At 50.2% G+C, this 17,651-nt stretch overlaps 7 protein-coding genes across 7 annotated transcripts; 3 read left to right on the forward strand and 4 right to left on the reverse strand.

Moving 5' to 3' along the window:
* Positions 1-17: 17 nt before the first annotated feature.
* BJY04DRAFT_119746 (uncharacterized protein) lies at positions 18-467 on the reverse strand. The gene has a single exon (XM_073708311.1). It carries the CDS (start codon positions 369-371, stop codon positions 108-110), a length of 264 nt encoding a protein of 87 aa, XP_073575759.1. The 5' UTR covers positions 372-467; the 3' UTR covers positions 18-107.
* On the reverse strand, positions 467-2,763 carry BJY04DRAFT_119748 (uncharacterized protein). Its single transcript, XM_073708312.1, has 5 exons — positions 2,376-2,763; positions 2,074-2,315; positions 1,607-2,024; positions 625-1,553; positions 467-563 (listed from the first exon to the last, which is right to left on the reverse strand). Coding segments are annotated over exons 1-5 (1,809 nt in total). The 5' UTR covers positions 2,595-2,763; the 3' UTR covers positions 467-562.
* A 672-nt stretch (positions 2,764-3,435) lies between these two features.
* Positions 3,436-4,864, reverse strand: BJY04DRAFT_214140 (uncharacterized protein; the record flags this gene model as incomplete). The annotated part of the gene is made up of 4 exons (XM_073715130.1): positions 3,436-3,764; positions 3,871-4,366; positions 4,422-4,637; positions 4,724-4,864. The coding sequence occupies 4 exons, from the start codon at positions 4,862-4,864 to the stop codon at positions 3,436-3,438; spliced, it is 1,182 nt and encodes a 393-aa protein (XP_073575761.1).
* Positions 4,865-9,101: 4,237 nt separating this feature from the next.
* Positions 9,102-10,709, reverse strand: BJY04DRAFT_214141 (uncharacterized protein; the record flags this gene model as incomplete). The annotated part of the gene is made up of 4 exons (XM_073715131.1): positions 9,102-10,085; positions 10,141-10,362; positions 10,418-10,480; positions 10,569-10,709. 4 exons carry the CDS (start codon positions 10,707-10,709, stop codon positions 9,102-9,104), a joined length of 1,410 nt encoding a protein of 469 aa, XP_073575762.1.
* Positions 10,710-12,720: 2,011 nt separating this feature from the next.
* BJY04DRAFT_214142 (uncharacterized protein) lies at positions 12,721-13,566 on the forward strand (the record flags this gene model as incomplete). Its single annotated transcript, XM_073715132.1, has 1 exon — positions 12,721-13,566. The coding sequence occupies one exon, from the start codon at positions 12,721-12,723 to the stop codon at positions 13,564-13,566; it is 846 nt and encodes a 281-aa protein (XP_073575763.1).
* A 560-nt stretch (positions 13,567-14,126) lies between these two features.
* On the forward strand, positions 14,127-14,649 carry BJY04DRAFT_179587 (uncharacterized protein). Its single transcript, XM_073709919.1, has one exon. It carries the CDS (start codon positions 14,229-14,231, stop codon positions 14,574-14,576), a length of 348 nt encoding a protein of 115 aa, XP_073575764.1. The 5' UTR covers positions 14,127-14,228; the 3' UTR covers positions 14,577-14,649.
* A 496-nt stretch (positions 14,650-15,145) lies between these two features.
* Positions 15,146-17,488, forward strand: BJY04DRAFT_214144 (uncharacterized protein; the record flags this gene model as incomplete). The annotated part of the gene is made up of 1 exon (XM_073715133.1): positions 15,146-17,488. The coding sequence occupies one exon, from the start codon at positions 15,146-15,148 to the stop codon at positions 17,486-17,488; it is 2,343 nt and encodes a 780-aa protein (XP_073575765.1).
* Positions 17,489-17,651: the final 163 nt, after the last annotated feature.

Raw genomic sequence — 17,651 nt, forward strand, 5'->3', positions numbered from 1 at the left:
CTATGATTAAATGTTTCTGGAAAAGCAAAAGGCAGGCCAAGCCTAAACAGCTAACCCTTAGAAGTACTGTAGACAAAGAGTACCTAGTAAGAATACCCTGCTGCAGCCTACGCAACGCACAACCTCTTCAAGACCATCTCTAGTATCTCATTTTCTGCCCCAAATACCCCCTCTAGTCTCTTGACCTCCTCCACTAACGCGTCCTGCAACTCGATCGCCAAATCCTTTGTTCGCTTTAACGCCCCTGTTTCCTCCATCTTCTCGAGAACATACCTTTTTACCGCGATGGCCATCTCGCCCGGCGCTTTATGCTGCAGGATCCCCTTAACAACCGGGTCTTTCTCACCGAGTGCGGATAGTGTGTAGATCATGGGAAGAGAGATCTTGCCCTCGTTGAAGTCTTCGCAGAACCCTTTCCCGGCGAGGCACTAACGGGGAGCAGAGATTCAGTGTCAGCTAGCTTTGAGAACTAGAGTGTTTTTAAATCTTGTTTTTTTAAATTCCTTAATCCCATCTCCCCTGTCTAAGATCTGAGGTGGTAATAGATACCCCAAACTCAAAACCTCTTTGTATCCTGTTAGCGGCGCATTAAACCCAAGAGGATACAGTACACAGGGAACTTACTAAGATCCATTATTACTAATTTGATGAAATTCACCTGGGACTTCTGACCCTTCTTTAGCTGGTGCAAGATCCAGAATTTCTTTCAGCCAATGGTCATCTGGGGAGTTAACAAGGCGAATTTCTCGTACATCATCCGTTGTGATGTATAAATGACTGAAGCATAGTGTTGAGACTACTTCATCCGGTGCAGCCTCGAGTGCAGTATCCCAGAGCGTGACTGTGCGGTTGGAACTCAGCATGTATTTGTAAGGTGCGTTGATCGGCCACATAGCCCCGAGATGTTTTTTGGAGCCTGTCGACAGCCTTTTCCCAATCATGAGCTCCTCCTCGATTTCTAATCTGGTGTATAACCATGTGTATACTACCATGTAGCGTCCATCTTCAACCTGTCTCAAATCAGAGACCTTTGCATACCCATTTCGCCCTTTATCCACGATAACCGTCACATAATCACCCAGGTGGACTGACCAAGTCTCTAAGGAAGCGGTTTCGACTTGCACTAGGTCTTCCCACGGCTTTTGACCATCAACCGGAATTGGGCGAAGAGACCTCCCACCGTGCGCTTCGTACTCGTAAAGAACCAGCGCAAGGGGTGGCTGTTCGACCAGGCCCGTAGTCGCATCCGAGCAGAGAGACTCGATATCAACATCTTGCATGATAGCTTCGGAGCAGGGCATCTCGGGGACGGGACTTGGATCGCTCGTGGGACCCGGTTCCCCTTGTTCACTCGGTCGCTCGCCATCATGCGTCTCAGGCAATGGATTGGTCGACGTTGGAAGCTTCCTGGGTAATAGTATGCCGGCTTTCATCCATGGCCAGTACACCTCTTCAGCGTACAATGCCAGCTTGCGAAAGAGATTAATCAACTTGAAAATCCCGTAGTATGTGCGCGTACTAGCGCTAAGGCTTTCGATGGGTCCGTCCACATACTATCAAGCGGGTATTAGCATACTGTAAAGTTGTTTCAAGGATAGTTACTCACAATTCTATCTTTCCCCTCATGGCAACCTCGAAAGACAATATATCCCTTCCAGTCGTGTCCTATAACGGTCCATCCAATGGCTGGGAGGAGCTCAGAGTTGTCTGGTTTTGCCGAGAGAGCCTGCAACTCTGATAACTTCTCTAACCCAGCACTCAACCATATGGCGAGCTGCACTAATGCCTCCGTGTTACCGCCGTTCGAGTCTTTCACTGCGAATCCCGAGAAAAGCGCAACACGCTGGGTAAAAGGGTCTGTGGTTTGACTGATTGTTTCGTCCGGAGAAGTATTTCGGAAGTTGTGATATACTTCATGTACTTGCGGGTCTCGTCTGGAAAAGGCAAAGGTATAATCTACCCTGCTGGTTGTGACCGTGCTCAGTAGCCGTGGGAGGAAAGCAGGATCAATGTCCTGGGCGTGTCTGCTTTCGAGTTAATATGGCCCCTGGCAAATAGAAATCCAGGACTGACACGTCTTTCACCTGAAGCTTGGTACAGCGCTCAATACTTCTCCGGAGTATTAGGTGGACAACTTCAGAGCACCAAGCATTTTTGTCCTGTCCATATTGCTCAGCCTCGGCTGCGTTGTCGTATACCTCCTGTACGTCCTTCCATAAGGCATAGATATCGTCTGATGTTAAATCTGTGGGATCATAGAATGCGGACGCTGGAATATCTATGGCTTCGTGGGGGGCTTCGGAAAAGATTCTGTCCTAAACACAACAGGGTTAGCACAGGCGCGAGCTATAGTTGAGAGGAGTAGTTCGAGTTACTTTGAACAGAGCTGGAATCACCCCAAGGCCGAAATCAAGGCTAAGGCTCTGTCGAAGGGAGCGAGCGGAATCAGGAAGTGGTACATCCTCGGGCCGACCGAAGTGAAGGGAAGGGCTCGACAGAGGGAGCTCACGGAGTAAGTCTGCCACAAGAAGGGGGAAATCGAGCCTTGTGCGATCAGTCACATCACTGAGCAGGCTAGGCGACCTGGATGACATCTTTTGTCGTTTTTTCGAAAGGCCACCGTGGACAGTGGCTAGTAGAGGTGCGGGGCGAGTTCCGAGACCCCACCCAGCCAGTCGCAGTCGTTGATATCTGTACTATTCATCCGTGGTGGCCGGGCAGAATAATCAAAGGCTCGCTGTAATGGTACAAGGTGATTCAACGGGACTCTGTGTTGAGGGTGTGAGATCAGAAAAACAGACCCATGGGGTGTGGCGTATGCTGTGTGGCGTACCTATTGTTTGTGGCGTAAGGGTGGTTCATTCATCCATGAACGGTCCGCTCCATCTATATCTTCCAAGCTGCAAGATTTGAGTTTGGGATCTTGATAGACTGCAGCAGGCATGTTCCAAGATAATTGTAAAGCGATCACCAGGGGAGGAAAGGCACACCGGCAGATATTCTTGCGAATCTTTAAAGACCAGTTATTGTATCACATTTGTACGTGTAGAAATAGCTATGGCAGAAATGCCAGTCTCAACCTCTTCCAGATTATCGGAAATGAAAGCATTTTATGAAAATTGGGCAATGACTTCCTGACTATGAATGTTGATTGGAATGGAACTTCAGTATGCTTTATGTATGTCATTGAAGTAAAATACTGCTTCTTTCTTTCGCTAGCTAAAGTATGGGCAAGACGCAATATATAAAACCATGCAATTGAACCAAGGAAGTCGTATTAGATTTGTAAAATAGCGCCTATAGGTCTTATAAAGATGTCCAAATCTCTTGTGTCTCCAACTTAGACCATGAAGATAAATAGTACTGAAAGTAAGAATAGAGTAGAAAGCTGATGAGCACAGGAGAGACGACAGAAAAAAAAAAGGGCAAAATAAGTTATCGAGGAGTCCCACCATGTCCACCTCCTACCGATTCATAAGCAGCACTGATTATCTCCATCACCGCCTCAAAGTTCTGGAATCTCGTCTTTACACCCTCTAAAATCTCTGCTACTCTTGCGAGATCTAGATTTCTGTTTTTGGTAGTTTTACAGACCTTAAACTGTTCCCCGGCGAGTTTTTCCCGTGTCTTGACACCCTTTTTCTCCTTCGCGTTGTCGGGCTCCCAGTTACCCATGCAGGCCTGCAGGGTACAGGGCGCTGTTTCTAAATCACATGTTCCCTTGTTCGAGGTAGGGACCTCTCCACCCTTGCCGACGCCATTTTCTATAGTATTGTAGAGTGTCTGGGTCTGTTTGTCAGTAAGCTGTGTGAGCCTTATATTTAACTCTTGTATTTCCACTGGGCAATGCCATTTGTTAGGGTTTCGTACCTGTAGCATAGTGTGTGGTTGGCCCGAGGAGGCTGTTTCTCGGGGCGTCAAGATCTGAGCTTGGCTCTGCAGATGTGGCCTGGTTTGGGAGATTAGGGGTGGAGTCTATCTCTGTGGGTATAGCGGGTTGTGTATGACTTTCGTCATCCTGCGTAAGGTCGATCAGGATGCGGGGTTTGGGATTCTCTTTTTGATGCGTTACTTTTGGGGCCTTTGCTCTGTGCCCTCGAGTCTGATGGACAGGGCTAGGTTGTTTTCCGTATGATACACCTGTTATGGGTACAGTCTGCTGAGTGCGCTGCTGTATGATCTCCGGAACATTGCTATCAATCGACTGGGGCGGCTTGTCGGCGAGGGGGACTGAAGCTTCACCACACTGGTCTGTAGGGGATCTATGGGATGAGCGAGCTTCGACCGATGAGGTGGCACAAAGTAGCACCTGCGGAGTAACAGGGCGTGGACTGAGGCCTTGGATCTGGTTTCGTGGGTGTTGCATCTTCACATTGTAAGCAATCACAATACAAATTGGCCTTATGAAGTTTCGAACTTACAGGGAGAAATACACCACACATGTCAATGTCCCCGGCATCTGGGTCGCTATCGTCATCAGTGTTACCGGTATCTGGGTGATTGTTACTGTCGTTCTCCAACCCGTCTCCGATCGCTTTTGAGTGCTTGGTTCCTAAGGACGGTGTGATGTTGCCAGCAGGGCTCGGTTTTCCGCCCAGGAGTGCGGCGCGCTTTTCAGGTGGTATTATTCTCGAAGCCTGGCGAAACAAACGTATCAGCAGGATCCTGGACGCGCGGGGACTCGTGGCAGATCGCGAATAGCGAAGTCCACGCCAGGATATACCTTGTCAATCTGGTTCCAGGAAAGCAGGGGACCGTTCTTTCGCAGTATCCACAGATTGACCAGTTCTTCATTTGTCATGTTATGGGAAACCTGATCTAATTTGCGTGGATTGGCTGGTTCGGGGTTCGATGGAGTTGACATTGGGTGGATCTGAGAGGGGCTTTGGTGAACCGGTGGGCAGTAGGCTGCTTTGTAGAGCTAGAAGTCGAGCAGACAAGAGTGAGATGGTGTGATGTAACGTTTGGATGATGATAGGTAGGTAGGTAATGCGAAGGAATGTCCAAAGACAGATGAAGAAGAGGGGTGCCTAGGCATCTAAAAGGAGAAAAGGTGACTGGAAGAGAACTTTGGACTGGATAGCTCCAATAATTTAGAGGCAACACAGCTGGATCTCACTACTGATTCTTTTCTGAATCATTGTTTTCATATATGAAGGGCAGCCACGCGTCACACTAAGTCAGGTGCTCTACTTTCACTCTGTTTGGTGCGGACCTCACTTGAACCCTCTTGCAGTGCTCTTCCCTTGCCCCTGTTTTTATTCTCAACCCTCCTATTTCCCACACTTAAACCCTTCCGCGTTACTATTACTATTGATCTCCAAATTTACTCCCAGACCATTACCATGGCCCCAGCTTACACACCAGAAGAAAAGGCCATCATAAGAAGGGAGGGAGACAGGATATACCAGGAGGGACTACCAGAGGGACAGACAGTAAATAAAGAATGGGATAAAGTCGTTGTAAGCCAGCCCTCCATGTGCTACATCTTACGGTTGTTTGCCCTCGTCTCACACAGCTGAATATTGCAGAAGGACAACAGTGAAACTTTTCAAGATCGAAATGGGAACTGCTTGAACACAAAATCTCATGCCATGATCGATAAAGAGGCCGAGAATCGTCGATCCAGAGCTGAAGTAATCAGCATTGCACCCGGGCCCTCTCGGTCGTCAAGCAAGCGTCGAACGACACGTCCCCGGCCCCAGCAAGACGCCCCCTATCCGAGTAAGCCGTGGAGTCTCGGCGGCCACAGCAATGGAGACAGCGATGGCAGCGAGGAAGAATTGAACAGTGATGACGGGCTTGCGCGGCTAGAATGATTAGAGCGCGCCAAGGCTGAATACAAAACCCATTTTGATGAGCAGCAGTCCACCATTGAACAGTTGAGACACTCACTGAATGCAGAGAGTGTTGCCCGGAAAGACGCAAACACTGCTCAGGGCGAGGAACTTACAGCCATCCAGAGGCAGGTCGGTGAACTGAATGATGGCTTCACTGTTGCTTTCTCCTTTGTTTGTCTGTTGTACCCAAGCATTGTCCTGGGACTAAGCTACGCCTGCCTTCTGCTCTGCTTTACTCTCCTAAAATATCGAGTTATACTATGATGGAAGCAAGCAAGTGGTTGATTCCTAAGATCTCTGCGGATCGTACGCTGACTAGGCAACTCGGCGCTAATGCTATCACGTGACTGGTGGCCACCCTCCGACATACTACTTTTCTGGATCAGCTATCAAAGGGTTGTTCAGCTATGAAGTATCTAGTTTAGACAGCAATAATAAGTGAATTCCATCTTTATAACTATAGTATCCTCTCTATAATCAGAATATCAACTGTGTACCTTTACTAGCTCATCCCAGTACTATTTACGATAAGACTAAGTGAATATAAAGGAGAGTTGAGGAGATAGCATACTCTCTCCGAGACTTGACACAGACCTAAGATTGGGTGATTCCTTTGGTCCTCGTCGTCTAACTGAACCCTAAGCTGAACATTGAGGCTCAACCTCGTCCATTGGTCCTTGAACAGCAAGAAGATCTGTATTTCGCGATCGCTGCGGCGCAGGAACCGTGCGCTGGATTTCAGTAGTATATCATGCAAGAAGAGCCCAGGCGGAGTGTCGACTAGACGAACAATTAGCTCGGGGTTGGCAGCCAGCGCTATCAAGCAAAGAGCGAAAAGGCAAGTTGACAGCTCACTATTTGCCCGAAGATCTCGCAGGAATGTACCCTCAGCTACAAGGCGTGTTTGGGCTAACGTGTTGAACAACCTCTCACAGAGAGAATGATTGATCGGCGATTGGAGCTTGACTAGTTTTCCTCACTTGTTCCACAAGAGCAACGTGCTGCCTGGCCGGCTATCGGATGGTGAGCGCGCGAGACTATAACCAGTAAGATAATGGATCATGCAACCAACACTGTAAGGAATCAACGCTTAACTGCTTTATGGACAGGGTCAAGAAATATTTCCTGCCAGGCTTGGCGGCTTTTCTCTTCTTGCACCTGCCATAATGCAAGCCTTTGGTATATGTTGTGAGGGGATCCAGAGGGCCGCCCATACGCTTGACAACATAGAAGGATCTCCAGCAAATCTGTCAACGTGTTTGCGAGAATCACGTGCACAGTAATTGGTATAGCTGCACTGACTCCATGCTCTCCAACTACTCATTGTATTCCCCCTCATTGTGTCCAGGTGCAGCTTCAAAGTCGTCGCTAGTGTGGCACTCCCGCTATGCTCTGATCATCGGTACATGGGAGACGGGCGACGTTCGGTCCGGCAGTAGTTGATTTCGAAGCGGAAGGAGAGTTCAGGCCTAATATGACACCAGAGGTCAAACCTCTTATTTCAATGAGCGATAAAGAGAGCAGAGAGAGAGTCGAACTCACCAGCACAGGCTTCCAAGCACCCAACCTGGGCCAGTGTAAGCTTGTTATCCTGTAGACGCTGTCTTCGGAGGTCTCGGCTGGATAGCGGTTGCCATGAAAAGGACCAGGCTCCAAGGGCTGGACGTCGCGAAGGATTGTTGAGAACCCCGCACAGAAATCTCTTCACAGAGACTTTGGATTAGCCTATTATTCAAGAGCTGTTTTTTTGGTCCGGTTGGGGCCTAGATACGATGGGCTCTGTGCGACCGTCGCACGCGTTCGTTGGTCCCAGCCTTTCTATGGACGTTGGAGTCTCTGTGGGTAATGGAGAGCCCACGCAAGCCATCTGCGCTCCCTGAGCGGGATGTATATGTTTCCGAGTCGGTTTCGAGGCCGTAGGGGTATCTGGACGTTCGAACTCATCGGCAGAAGGGCACTGGTAACTAGGATAATACTCGAGGAAGACAATATCGCTGTCCGTTAGCACTTGTTATTGTATGTTATCAAGCCTTGCACCGAGACACACCTACGCGGTATAGGCCACTCAGTCCTCCTTGATGGGCTATTCGAGGTTTCTTTTTGAGCTCGCTGAGCTCACTTGCGAAGGTTCTAGGTAGAGGGCAGCTTTAAGGAAGCTTACTAATAAGTAAGTTAGTAATCTAGTAATAAGAAGCCTTAAAGTCTTAGGATCACTTAGACTTCAGCTTCTCTAACTAGAGGACTGGATTACTTTCCTATGATCTACCTTGCAGGCCTGCAGGGTTAACTACGGCAGGTGCGTGCGCTTAGAAAGACTAATCCTAGTTAGGCTAGGGCTTGGTGCGGTAGCCAATCATCGTGTACGTCGCTCTGATAGGGTGCGTTTACACCGTAAACACAGGGCGCCCCAGATCCCCCGAGCAAGTAGGTATCGTCTAGTATGCTCCGGCCGAGTGAGGTGGATAGAGGGACTCGACAGCGGGAGCTCACGAAAAAAGTCTGCCACATGGACAGAAACATCGAGGCTTGTACTATGTGTAAGATCAGTGAGCAATCCTGAATCCTGTGTTTCCGAGAAGCTGACCTGAAAGACATCTGTCGCTGCTTTCGTGGAGGGCTTGAAGCTTGATTCAAATCCCGGCCGAGCCATGAGTCAACATCTTTGCGCTTCATTATGAAGGCTTGTATGGAGGAAGATGATACTGGGTTTCATCGATTGAACATCAGCGATACACTATACGACCAGGACACGTCTACCGGTCGTAAATGGTACTGGCTAGAAGCCGGGCCATCTCTAGCCTCAACTCATAATTTATTGTGAGAGCTGAAGAGGTTATAGAGAAATGGGAGAGTGACTTGATGACTACTGTTGATTGAGACATAACTCTAATATGTTTTGCGTAGTGAGTTCGAAAATTAAACTGGTTGTTTTTTTCCTAGCTAAAGCTATGGCCGAGGAACAATACATGAAAGCATAGAGCTGGGACAAGAAAACAGTGGAAAGTATGCAGTTTACTCTGCCCCGGTCTCACTAAGTATTGCCGGAGTTTTTCTATGTCCGGTTCTCAGACCATCCGGGAAGATGAAAATAAAGTCAAGAATGGAGCAGAGAATTCACGAGCGCCTTGCTATGAATGTATAGGATGTAACCCATCACTGTTACTATGCAAACCAACTCCCCATAAAATAGAAACCAGAGATTACACTCCGTAACCCGTGCGCATGGTTGCATACCCACCGAGGGGAAAACAACACAAGCAATCAAGCAGACGCACCCTGTCCACCCGCTCCCAATCCAAAAGCAACATTGAACCTCCTCATAAACACCTCAAACTCTTGAGTCTTCGTGTTCACCACTTCCAGATCCCCAGCGATCTCTTCTATCCTGGCTCTATCTAGATCTCTCTCGCTCTTCATGTCTCGGATCCTCTCCTCTAATCCTTCAAGGCGTCCCCGGGCGAGATCCTCCCATGTCTCGAGTCGCTTCTTTAGAGCCGCGGCATCTGACTCCACCTTGTCTATGCGATCTGTCAGACCACGCAGCTGTGTTTCCAAGTCGTTGATGTCATCTCTCAAGACGCAGACATCTTCGTCTTTATCGTCGTTGCTGCCCACCCCGTTGCGTAGTGACTGCGCCTTCTCATCGACGGTTTGTGTGAGCCGCGCGAGTAGGTGCGATATGCCTATTAGGCACTGCAGCTCGTTGAGGTTCTGTGCCTGCGGCGGGATGTATTCTTGGAGTGAGGAGAGTATGATCCTCTGAGCGTCAGAGTCTGGGGTTGGAGTTTCGGTGGAAACCTGTGGTGGGAGGGACAGGGCGAAATCAGGATTTGCGGGTGTGGCGGGTGGTGTGTGAGGGGGCTGCTTCGAGGGTGTTCTCTTGCGGCGTTTTGCCGAATCCTGCGCCCGTTCGTCGGGGATGCGGTGTTTTACGGCTTGTTTCCGAGGAGTTGGTTCCAGTGATTCTGTGCCGGCTTCTTGAGTCTGAGCGATCGGGCTGGATTTCCTTTGAGGTGATGCTGTTTCTGTTGGTATGGTTTCCTGGATAGGCTGCTGGGCAATCTTTGAGATTTGATTCTCCATAGAGGGCAAGGGCTCGTCGGCGAGCGGAACGAGCGATTCATGGCACTCGTTGGTGGGGGGCCCAGCAGATGGACTGGGTGCGACAGGTGAAGAAGAGCGAATCACCTGTGGATTTCCAGAGAAGGAATGAAGTCCTTGACCGGACATTGGCGAGCATTGCAGCTTTGCGTTGTCAGTGATTATACCACAACTCGGGCTGGTGAGGGTGTGAACTCACAGGCAAAACTACCCCACGCTCATCAATATCCCCCGCATCGATGTCGCTGCTGTAATCGATAAGGTCGTTTTGGTCGTTGATAACCTCGAACTGGTCGTCGGGGTACTCGTCTTCCGTGGCTTCTGAGTCCTCACTACCAGAAGACGAGGTGGTGCTGCTAGCAGGACCCGGTGTTTCGCCCAGGATCGCAGCGCGCTCTTCAGGTGTCATATTTCTCATTCTCTGGGGAGAAAACGTGTCAGCAGAATTCTTGAAAGGGAGGAGCCGCATGACTTACAGCCAATTGACCTCGCAGCGAGTCCATAGTGCGCTCGGGAAAGTCTCCTGCGGCATGGAATCTCTATGATTACTGTTAGCAAGAACAACAGTACGTAACACGCGGTTCTTCATGGCAAGCTGCGAATAGAGATTGTGACACAAGAATATACCTCGAGAATCTGCCTCCATGACAGGCAGGGCACTTGGGCTCGCAGTCTCCACAGCACGGCCAGTGCCTCATGGGTCCAGGGTTGAGACGACAAGCGCCGCTTGCGTGGAGTGATTGCCTCTGGGGTTGGTGAAGTTGACATTGGAGATAGGTCTGCGAGGATTTGAGTGAGTTTGTATGTGGAGAGGCAGTAGGCTCGAAAGGTCTCCGCACTTTAGAGGACAATTTGTAGAATCGAAAGGATGGACGAGTGGACAAGAGTGAGATAGTAGAATGTGAGGTTTAGATGGTAGGTGATAGAAGGGGATGTCGAAGGGTGGATGTAGAAGAGAAGATCAATGTGAGAGATGTGAGCGAAGAGGCAGAGGTTGATTCACCTCGGAGCGAGACAAGATAGCTTGAGCACAGATTAGCCAACGACCCAACAAAACCGATGCACCTGTCTAGCCAAAAAATAAAAAGTAGCAATTCCTTGTCGAATCAATCGCCCTCGGAATTAAGCTTATTCTTTCGAGTTCGCCATCCTGTTCTCGCTGATCACAGGACCCCAGATGGAGGCTGGCGTGCTCTGAGCCGTCGGTATGATTTCTTTCGGTGTATGACACGCGTCTTTCCAGCTCTTCTGTTGATCTAGAATTGGGCTCATGATTGTAGTAATTGATTGTTTACGTTCTAAGATGGTAGGTAGTTCCTAGATAACAAATTCTGATTTAGAACAAGTATAGCCAATCACATCCAGCTCGGTCGAGTCTACAGTTACAAGGTAATTAACGAGACACAAGTCAAACGCCGCTCCCATCAGATCGGAGGAACCAGAAAAGGGGAAGATAAGAGCAAGCCTCGACCTCGCCAGGAAAAAGCAAAGGCAGCATGTCATTCTAATCCTGTCTGGTGACCAGAACCTGGAACACTGGAGCCGCCACAAGCTGCAGGTTTAATTAATTAGCCTTTGCCCGGGCAAACGCCAGCTGAACCCAGGGACACCCTGGGACAGAGAACTCCAGGAACCTATGAGTCAAGCGGTGCTCATCCCTGCACGGCATTAGGGGCAAGATGTGCGCTGGCATAGAATGATTGGAGATGGTGGAGACTGAAAAGCTTGGAAGACATCGGCACGGGCCGCTGGACTGCCCAACGAGTCAACGACAGATCCTCGCAATTTCCGTCTCGGCGTTTTGGCAGAAGTGGAGAAGTCTAGTGTCTCGCCTCTGCACTTCGTTTTAATGACAGGAGCTACACTTCCCCGGTTGCTCAGTCTACGAGCTTGGGGGCGAGATGCCTAGTGCAATAGTGCGGACGAGGACCGAGTTTCGGCTGGCTGATCAAGCTCGAGACCAGGTCAGAAATATTATGGTACACCACCGAGATAACCACCCGGTTGCCAGGCAAAAACGCAAGCAGCAAAAAGCAAAAAGGAAAAAAAAAAAAGTCTGTCTTGTCCACTGTCTTGTTTTTAAGCCTCCTGCGGACCTCACTTGTCTTCTCGTGGCATTGTGTTACTTCACTCCCTCCCCAGCTGTGACACAACACCGGGCAAGAGGGCCTCGCCACTGTCCCAACTTTTACGAACTGGTGACACAGCTAGTGACGACTTCCATCGTTCAGATGACCGACAGGAACCGTCCACGGTATTCGAAAGCAGAGGAAAGGCTCATATTGCTGGAGGGTGACAAAGGTTCTCGGGCTGACTGGGGCGATCTAAAGGTATATGAGTCCTTCATCGTGCTTTTCATCATTGTCTATTCCCTGCTCACACTGATGCGTATCACAGGAGCGTTCTTTCCCCGGTCGGGAGCCGACTGGACTGAGGATGAAATACATACGGCTGAAAAATAAGCAGAGACAGCGGTCTCGAGCTGGAATAAGGAGCAGTCTATTTGGACCCCCCCAATCGTCACGTCGACGTGTGATTCCCCGGTCGGATTACCAAAACTACGTTTCCTACCGGAGCAGACGGTCGAGACTCGGTGGCCACAGCAATCGTAACAATGATGACGAGGAAGAAGAAAGCGACAGCGATCCTGAGTACATAGCCAGCAATGACCATGCTGGGCTGGTAAGTGCTGTGAGCTGCTAGACACCATATCATCCTGTGGAGTCCTTCTGACCGGTTGAAGCTACAGATGTATACCCAACGGTCGCAAAACACCACCATGAATACCACGCAGGGGTTTTTCCCACCGCAGGCTCAAGCAGGTCGATCAATTTTCAATTTCAGTCAGTCCACATCTACGGTCGCGATACAGACTCCTACCCCAAGGCCATCGCCGGTTTCTGTCCAGTCGAACTGCAGAGCACCGATGGATCAACCTCCGCCTGCCACTTCTACCATTGCTGACAGCTTCAGCTCGGCAGGAAGCAGCCTGCCACTGTCGTCAAGCCACGATGGGATGGTCCCACAGTGTTCCGCTGTGGCCAGCCAGAGTTCGAATTCCCCGGCGGGATCAGCCGCAGGGCCGACGGCTCGACCAACATCCAGGGATGAATTTGTTATTGAGCAGGTAAGACGGAGCGCACAAGCCGTGACAGACTACATCCAAAGCGAAAAGAAAGACCGAGAGACGATATTGACCAGGCTCGCGCGTCTCGAGGCAAACAGCCCAAAATACAGTACCATCCTGAACACTCAAAAGACTGCTCTTGATGCTCTGACGCAGTCGAAAGATGCCGATGTTGCTGCGTTAACTAGACAGCTAGAAAAGCAAGGGATTGAAATCCAACTTCTGCGAGTGGCGAACACCGCTCGGGATAACGAATTCACTACTTTGAAACGCACGGTGGATGAGCATAGGACGGAATTTCGGGAATGGGACCGCTCAAGCAAGGAGCACATTGCCACTCTCGCGAGGAAATTTGAGGATCTCACGGAGGGCCAGATACAAGTGTGTGTTCGCTTCGACGACTTGGTTCGGAGGACCAACGACGTTCACTCGTTTATACGTCGCTTGCGGGATCTCGATGATCGTCCTTGGAGGTCGGATGGTGCAGAGCGCATGTAATATCAGCTGCTGGATTGTTCGTTTTGTTTGTGAAAACAGTTATATTTCTCTTGTTGTCTGTTTTCTTCACACCTTTCATGTTTCCGACGTGGTCATGTACTATATATCTTGTAATAACTTTCCTCTCATGCAAAAGCTCTTTTGATTTCATCGCGGCATTTCCTTTCCGCTGAAGATATGTACAAGGCGATTTATATATCTCCGAGATCTCACCTGCCGTCACCCCAACGCAGAAATCAACATATACCAAGGACGAAAAGAAACAGTACGAAAAATCCCTCCACGACTCACAACCCAACCATTCAGATCTCGATCCAGGGCCCCCCGACAACAGACGAATGTTGAAACAGCGGTCGAGCGCAACATCACGCCAGAAGCAGTAAAAGCTCGCGACACGAACTGGGGCTGAAAGCTATTTCAATCCTCTACCGTCATGGCCGATCTGCGATAGGTTTAAACCTGGGGGATCGCCCGATCTGTCCTCGGCGCAGCTGCTCAGCCCAATCTGAGCCTCAAGGTCGTCTAAGCGCGGGTGTCTAAGGTGGCTATATAAGTCTCTGAGAAGCAAGCAGATATCTTCTTCTTTTATCCTCTCCAAACCAAAACTATTCCATTACGAAACCAATAGGCACCTCCCAAGCAACCAACCTAATCAAGCCACAATGCATCTCGGGATCCTCTCCCCCCTCACCCTCCTCCTCACCCTCACCCTCACAGCATCAACAGAGGCCTACAAAATCCGCGCCTTTTCGGGCTCCGGCTGCACCGGCACCGCCCGCGAAGTCAACGTGTGGGACAACACCTGCCGGGACCAGAATGTCCCAGATACAAGATCCTTCCGCGTCCTGAACTACGGCGCGTGGCGCCAGCGCGCAAACTTCTATAAGCAGGATGGATGCTGGTATGAGCATCAGGGGTGGTGGGCGGATGGCGGGAGTAATGTGTTTAGGGAGGGAGAGTGTGTGGATCTGAAGTGGAACGCGAGGGCTTATGGGAGTATTTCTGCTTGATAGCTCGGTGTATGGAGTGGATGGAATTAATGGTTTGGATTGAGTTATTGACTGGAGAAGGGCGGTAGTAGGGACTCGTGAGTGAGTGAGTTGATGTACTGCGATAACGTATCCTGCTTGGTTGAATTTGAGCTTCTTGGGCGTTTTCACCGGGATATTCTAGTGATATTCAATGAGACATGACGGATGATTGACTTTCTCACATGGTGGCTGGTTATCTTTGACAAACCTGCTTGGAGCTGCAACAATTGCGGTGCCCTTATACACGTTCTCCTTTCCTAGTGCTGCTACTGCTGCTGTTCTGCTTCGATTGGGTACGGAGACACGTGGAATGCCCACCTACATCTACACAACAGGTTGTGGCAAGGACAGCGATCAAAACTCAAATCCTCGTTGGCGACTAGTCACCATGCAAGCCACGCTCCACAAGCTCGAGTGGTTGTGTCATGTACCCATCGACAAAGCTTGTTCATCCCTGAGCTCGGCTGGGCTGCTTAATCCTCATCTCCATCATCTAACAAGCCCACTCTACCTGGCACACAGCACTCTAGCAGCACCATCTAGCCAAAATGTTCCAAACCCTCGAAACAACCACCTCTCTAGCAAACACAATATCCCAAACCCTCGAATCCCTCAAGCCGAAAACCCAAGATGAGCCCTCGAAATCCAAGATCCTCGACGCAGCCACAGCGCTCGCATCCGCAGCACTTGATATAACCACCTCCGTTCCGAAAATCACAGCCGAGAATGTCAACGACGATACCCTCGACACAGCGCGCGCGAGTGTGATTAATGCGAACATGGCTATCTCCGTTCACGGCGAGAGTCTCGATTCAGGAACACGGGGCGAGTTGGATAAGATCTCAGAGTGTCTGCAGAAGAACGTGCGGAGAATCAAGAATAACGGCAGTGAGAATCATGATGCGGCGGATAAGCTGGTGATTGCTGCTATCAGACTTTCTGGTGAAGCAGCGAAGGGGGCGGGGAGGGCGGGTGTGGGAGGGAATACTGTTGCTGCTGCGGTGAGGATTGCGGGTTCCGCTGCGGTGGTGGCGGGGGATAGGTCGGGGATTGTTTCAAACAGTAGTGGGAATGAGAATGCGATAAGGGTGGTGGTGGATGCGGCGAGGATTGCGGACGAGGCCGCGAAGATACCAGCTCAGGGAGAGGATGATACAGCGGGTGTTGTTAGGGTTGCAGCCGATATTGCGAACAGGACGACTATTCTGAAGGACAGTGCGGATCAGGTTGAGAAAGATTCTGGAGAGAAGGATAAACAAGCGCTGGGTAGGATCCAAGAAGCCATTGAGCGCATCCAGAAGGAGGCTGCCAATATTGCTGCGGAGAGTGCAGCTGGCCTTCTGGCAAAGCTTGCTGGAGATGTCGGGGGCTCGACGCTTCTCGGTGCTCTACCGTTAGGGCTCTTCGGGAAGGATATCATCAACCGGATACTGGCGGAGCTGTTCAAACTGTTTGCGGACCCGAATGTGGTTGTCAGAACGGCAGGAGATATGTTCCTAGCTGCAGATGATCAGGTTATACGAGACTTTATATTCAACGTGACAAAACGCAGTTTCTCGGCCCTGCGTGGCTATCTAGGTCGGGCCCCGGCCATCTATGAAGAGGTCTTCAAGGACAGTCCTAACTGGGACGCGATGAAGTACATTATTGACGAACGCTCTCAGCTCGCGGAATTCCTGATCGACTTGATTGAGCCTGCGAAAGAGTTCGCTGCTAGTACATCGCCGGATGGGGCACCCAAGGGCTCGAACAACAGGGAGCTCAACGAGTACAACGAATTGAACCTCCACAAGCCCATGAATCGGTATGCGGTTATATGTCAGGTTCAGCGGCTGGTCAAGTCCATCGTCATTATTTTCGACAGCCGACAGAAAGAGGCCAGTCTTGACAAGCTCGAAATGAACACGAAGCTGGAGCTTGATAACACGGGCGGGTCAGTCAAGAGCGACGTCGAAGACGCCAACTTCCGAAAAGACAAGGAGAAATGGTTCTTCGTGAATGGAGTCGGGGGAGAGCCGTTCTGGGTGAAGTCGGCTTGCAATAGGATTTCAGAGACATTCAAGAGGGAAGTAACCGGGATCTTCAACCGCAGCGAGGGACTACTCTGGGACCTGGTTGAGTGTGCCGGCGGGAGAAACAAGTCAGACGAGGGGCCGAGTCTTGTCGATCGCACGGAAAGCAGTCGGAGAGCGCGGAAGACCTTGAAGGATAAACTGCAGGCGACATCGGCAGAGCAAATCGCTGTGATTGCGCACTCCCAGGGCTGTCTCCTGCTACGGCTCGTCCTGCAGGACCTGCAAAAGAACAACCCTGACATATTGCAAAAGCTGCGAGTATTCACATTCGGCAATCCCAGCTATGATTGGGACTTTGAGCTGGGCCACACAGAGCACTTCTACAACGAGAAGGACTTTATTGCTAAACTTGGTGTTGGACGAAAGGGTGCTAGAGATGCATACACCGGAACCATCTTCACCAACTCGTCCTGGACTGGACACTTGTTCAACGCGCAGTACAGCTTCGACCCAAAGCACTATGATATCGACATAGGCGCGTCAAAGCTACTCTCCTGCTCTGACGGGAGTAATCCTCAGCCTCTGGCCGTGAAAAAGCCTAAGCCGAAACCCCCGCCCGAACCTGAACCTGAGGGTGGTGATGAGGAATCTGAAGAGCCTGAGGAGAAGCCCGAGTCTAAACCCAAGCCTAAGCCAAAGCCAAAAGCTGAATCGGAATCAGAAGAGAAACCCCCCAAGAAACCCAAACCCAAGCCCAAGCCAAAACCGAAGGTTGAATCAGAGTCTGAAGAGAGTCCTTTAAAACAGCCCAAACCCAAGCCCAAGCCCGAGCCCAAGGACGAAGCTGAGGAGAGCCCGTTGACGCCGGAATATTGACTCTCGGATCATGATCTTGCAGGGAGGATGGCGTTTTGGCCTTGATGTTTTGTCAGTATGCCTTACTTTTTACCCGTACTCAACATGAAATATTAAATTTATTCATGACAATATTTGATCGACAGATGCTATACACATGGGGACTGTGAGAAATTTCTTCCCA

The sequence above is a fragment of the Aspergillus karnatakaensis genome (genome assembly GCF_047715665.1).
Source record: "Aspergillus karnatakaensis strain CBS 102800 unplaced genomic scaffold BJY04scaffold_5, whole genome shotgun sequence".
NCBI classification, from domain to species: Eukaryota; Fungi; Ascomycota; class Eurotiomycetes; order Eurotiales; family Aspergillaceae; genus Aspergillus; species Aspergillus karnatakaensis.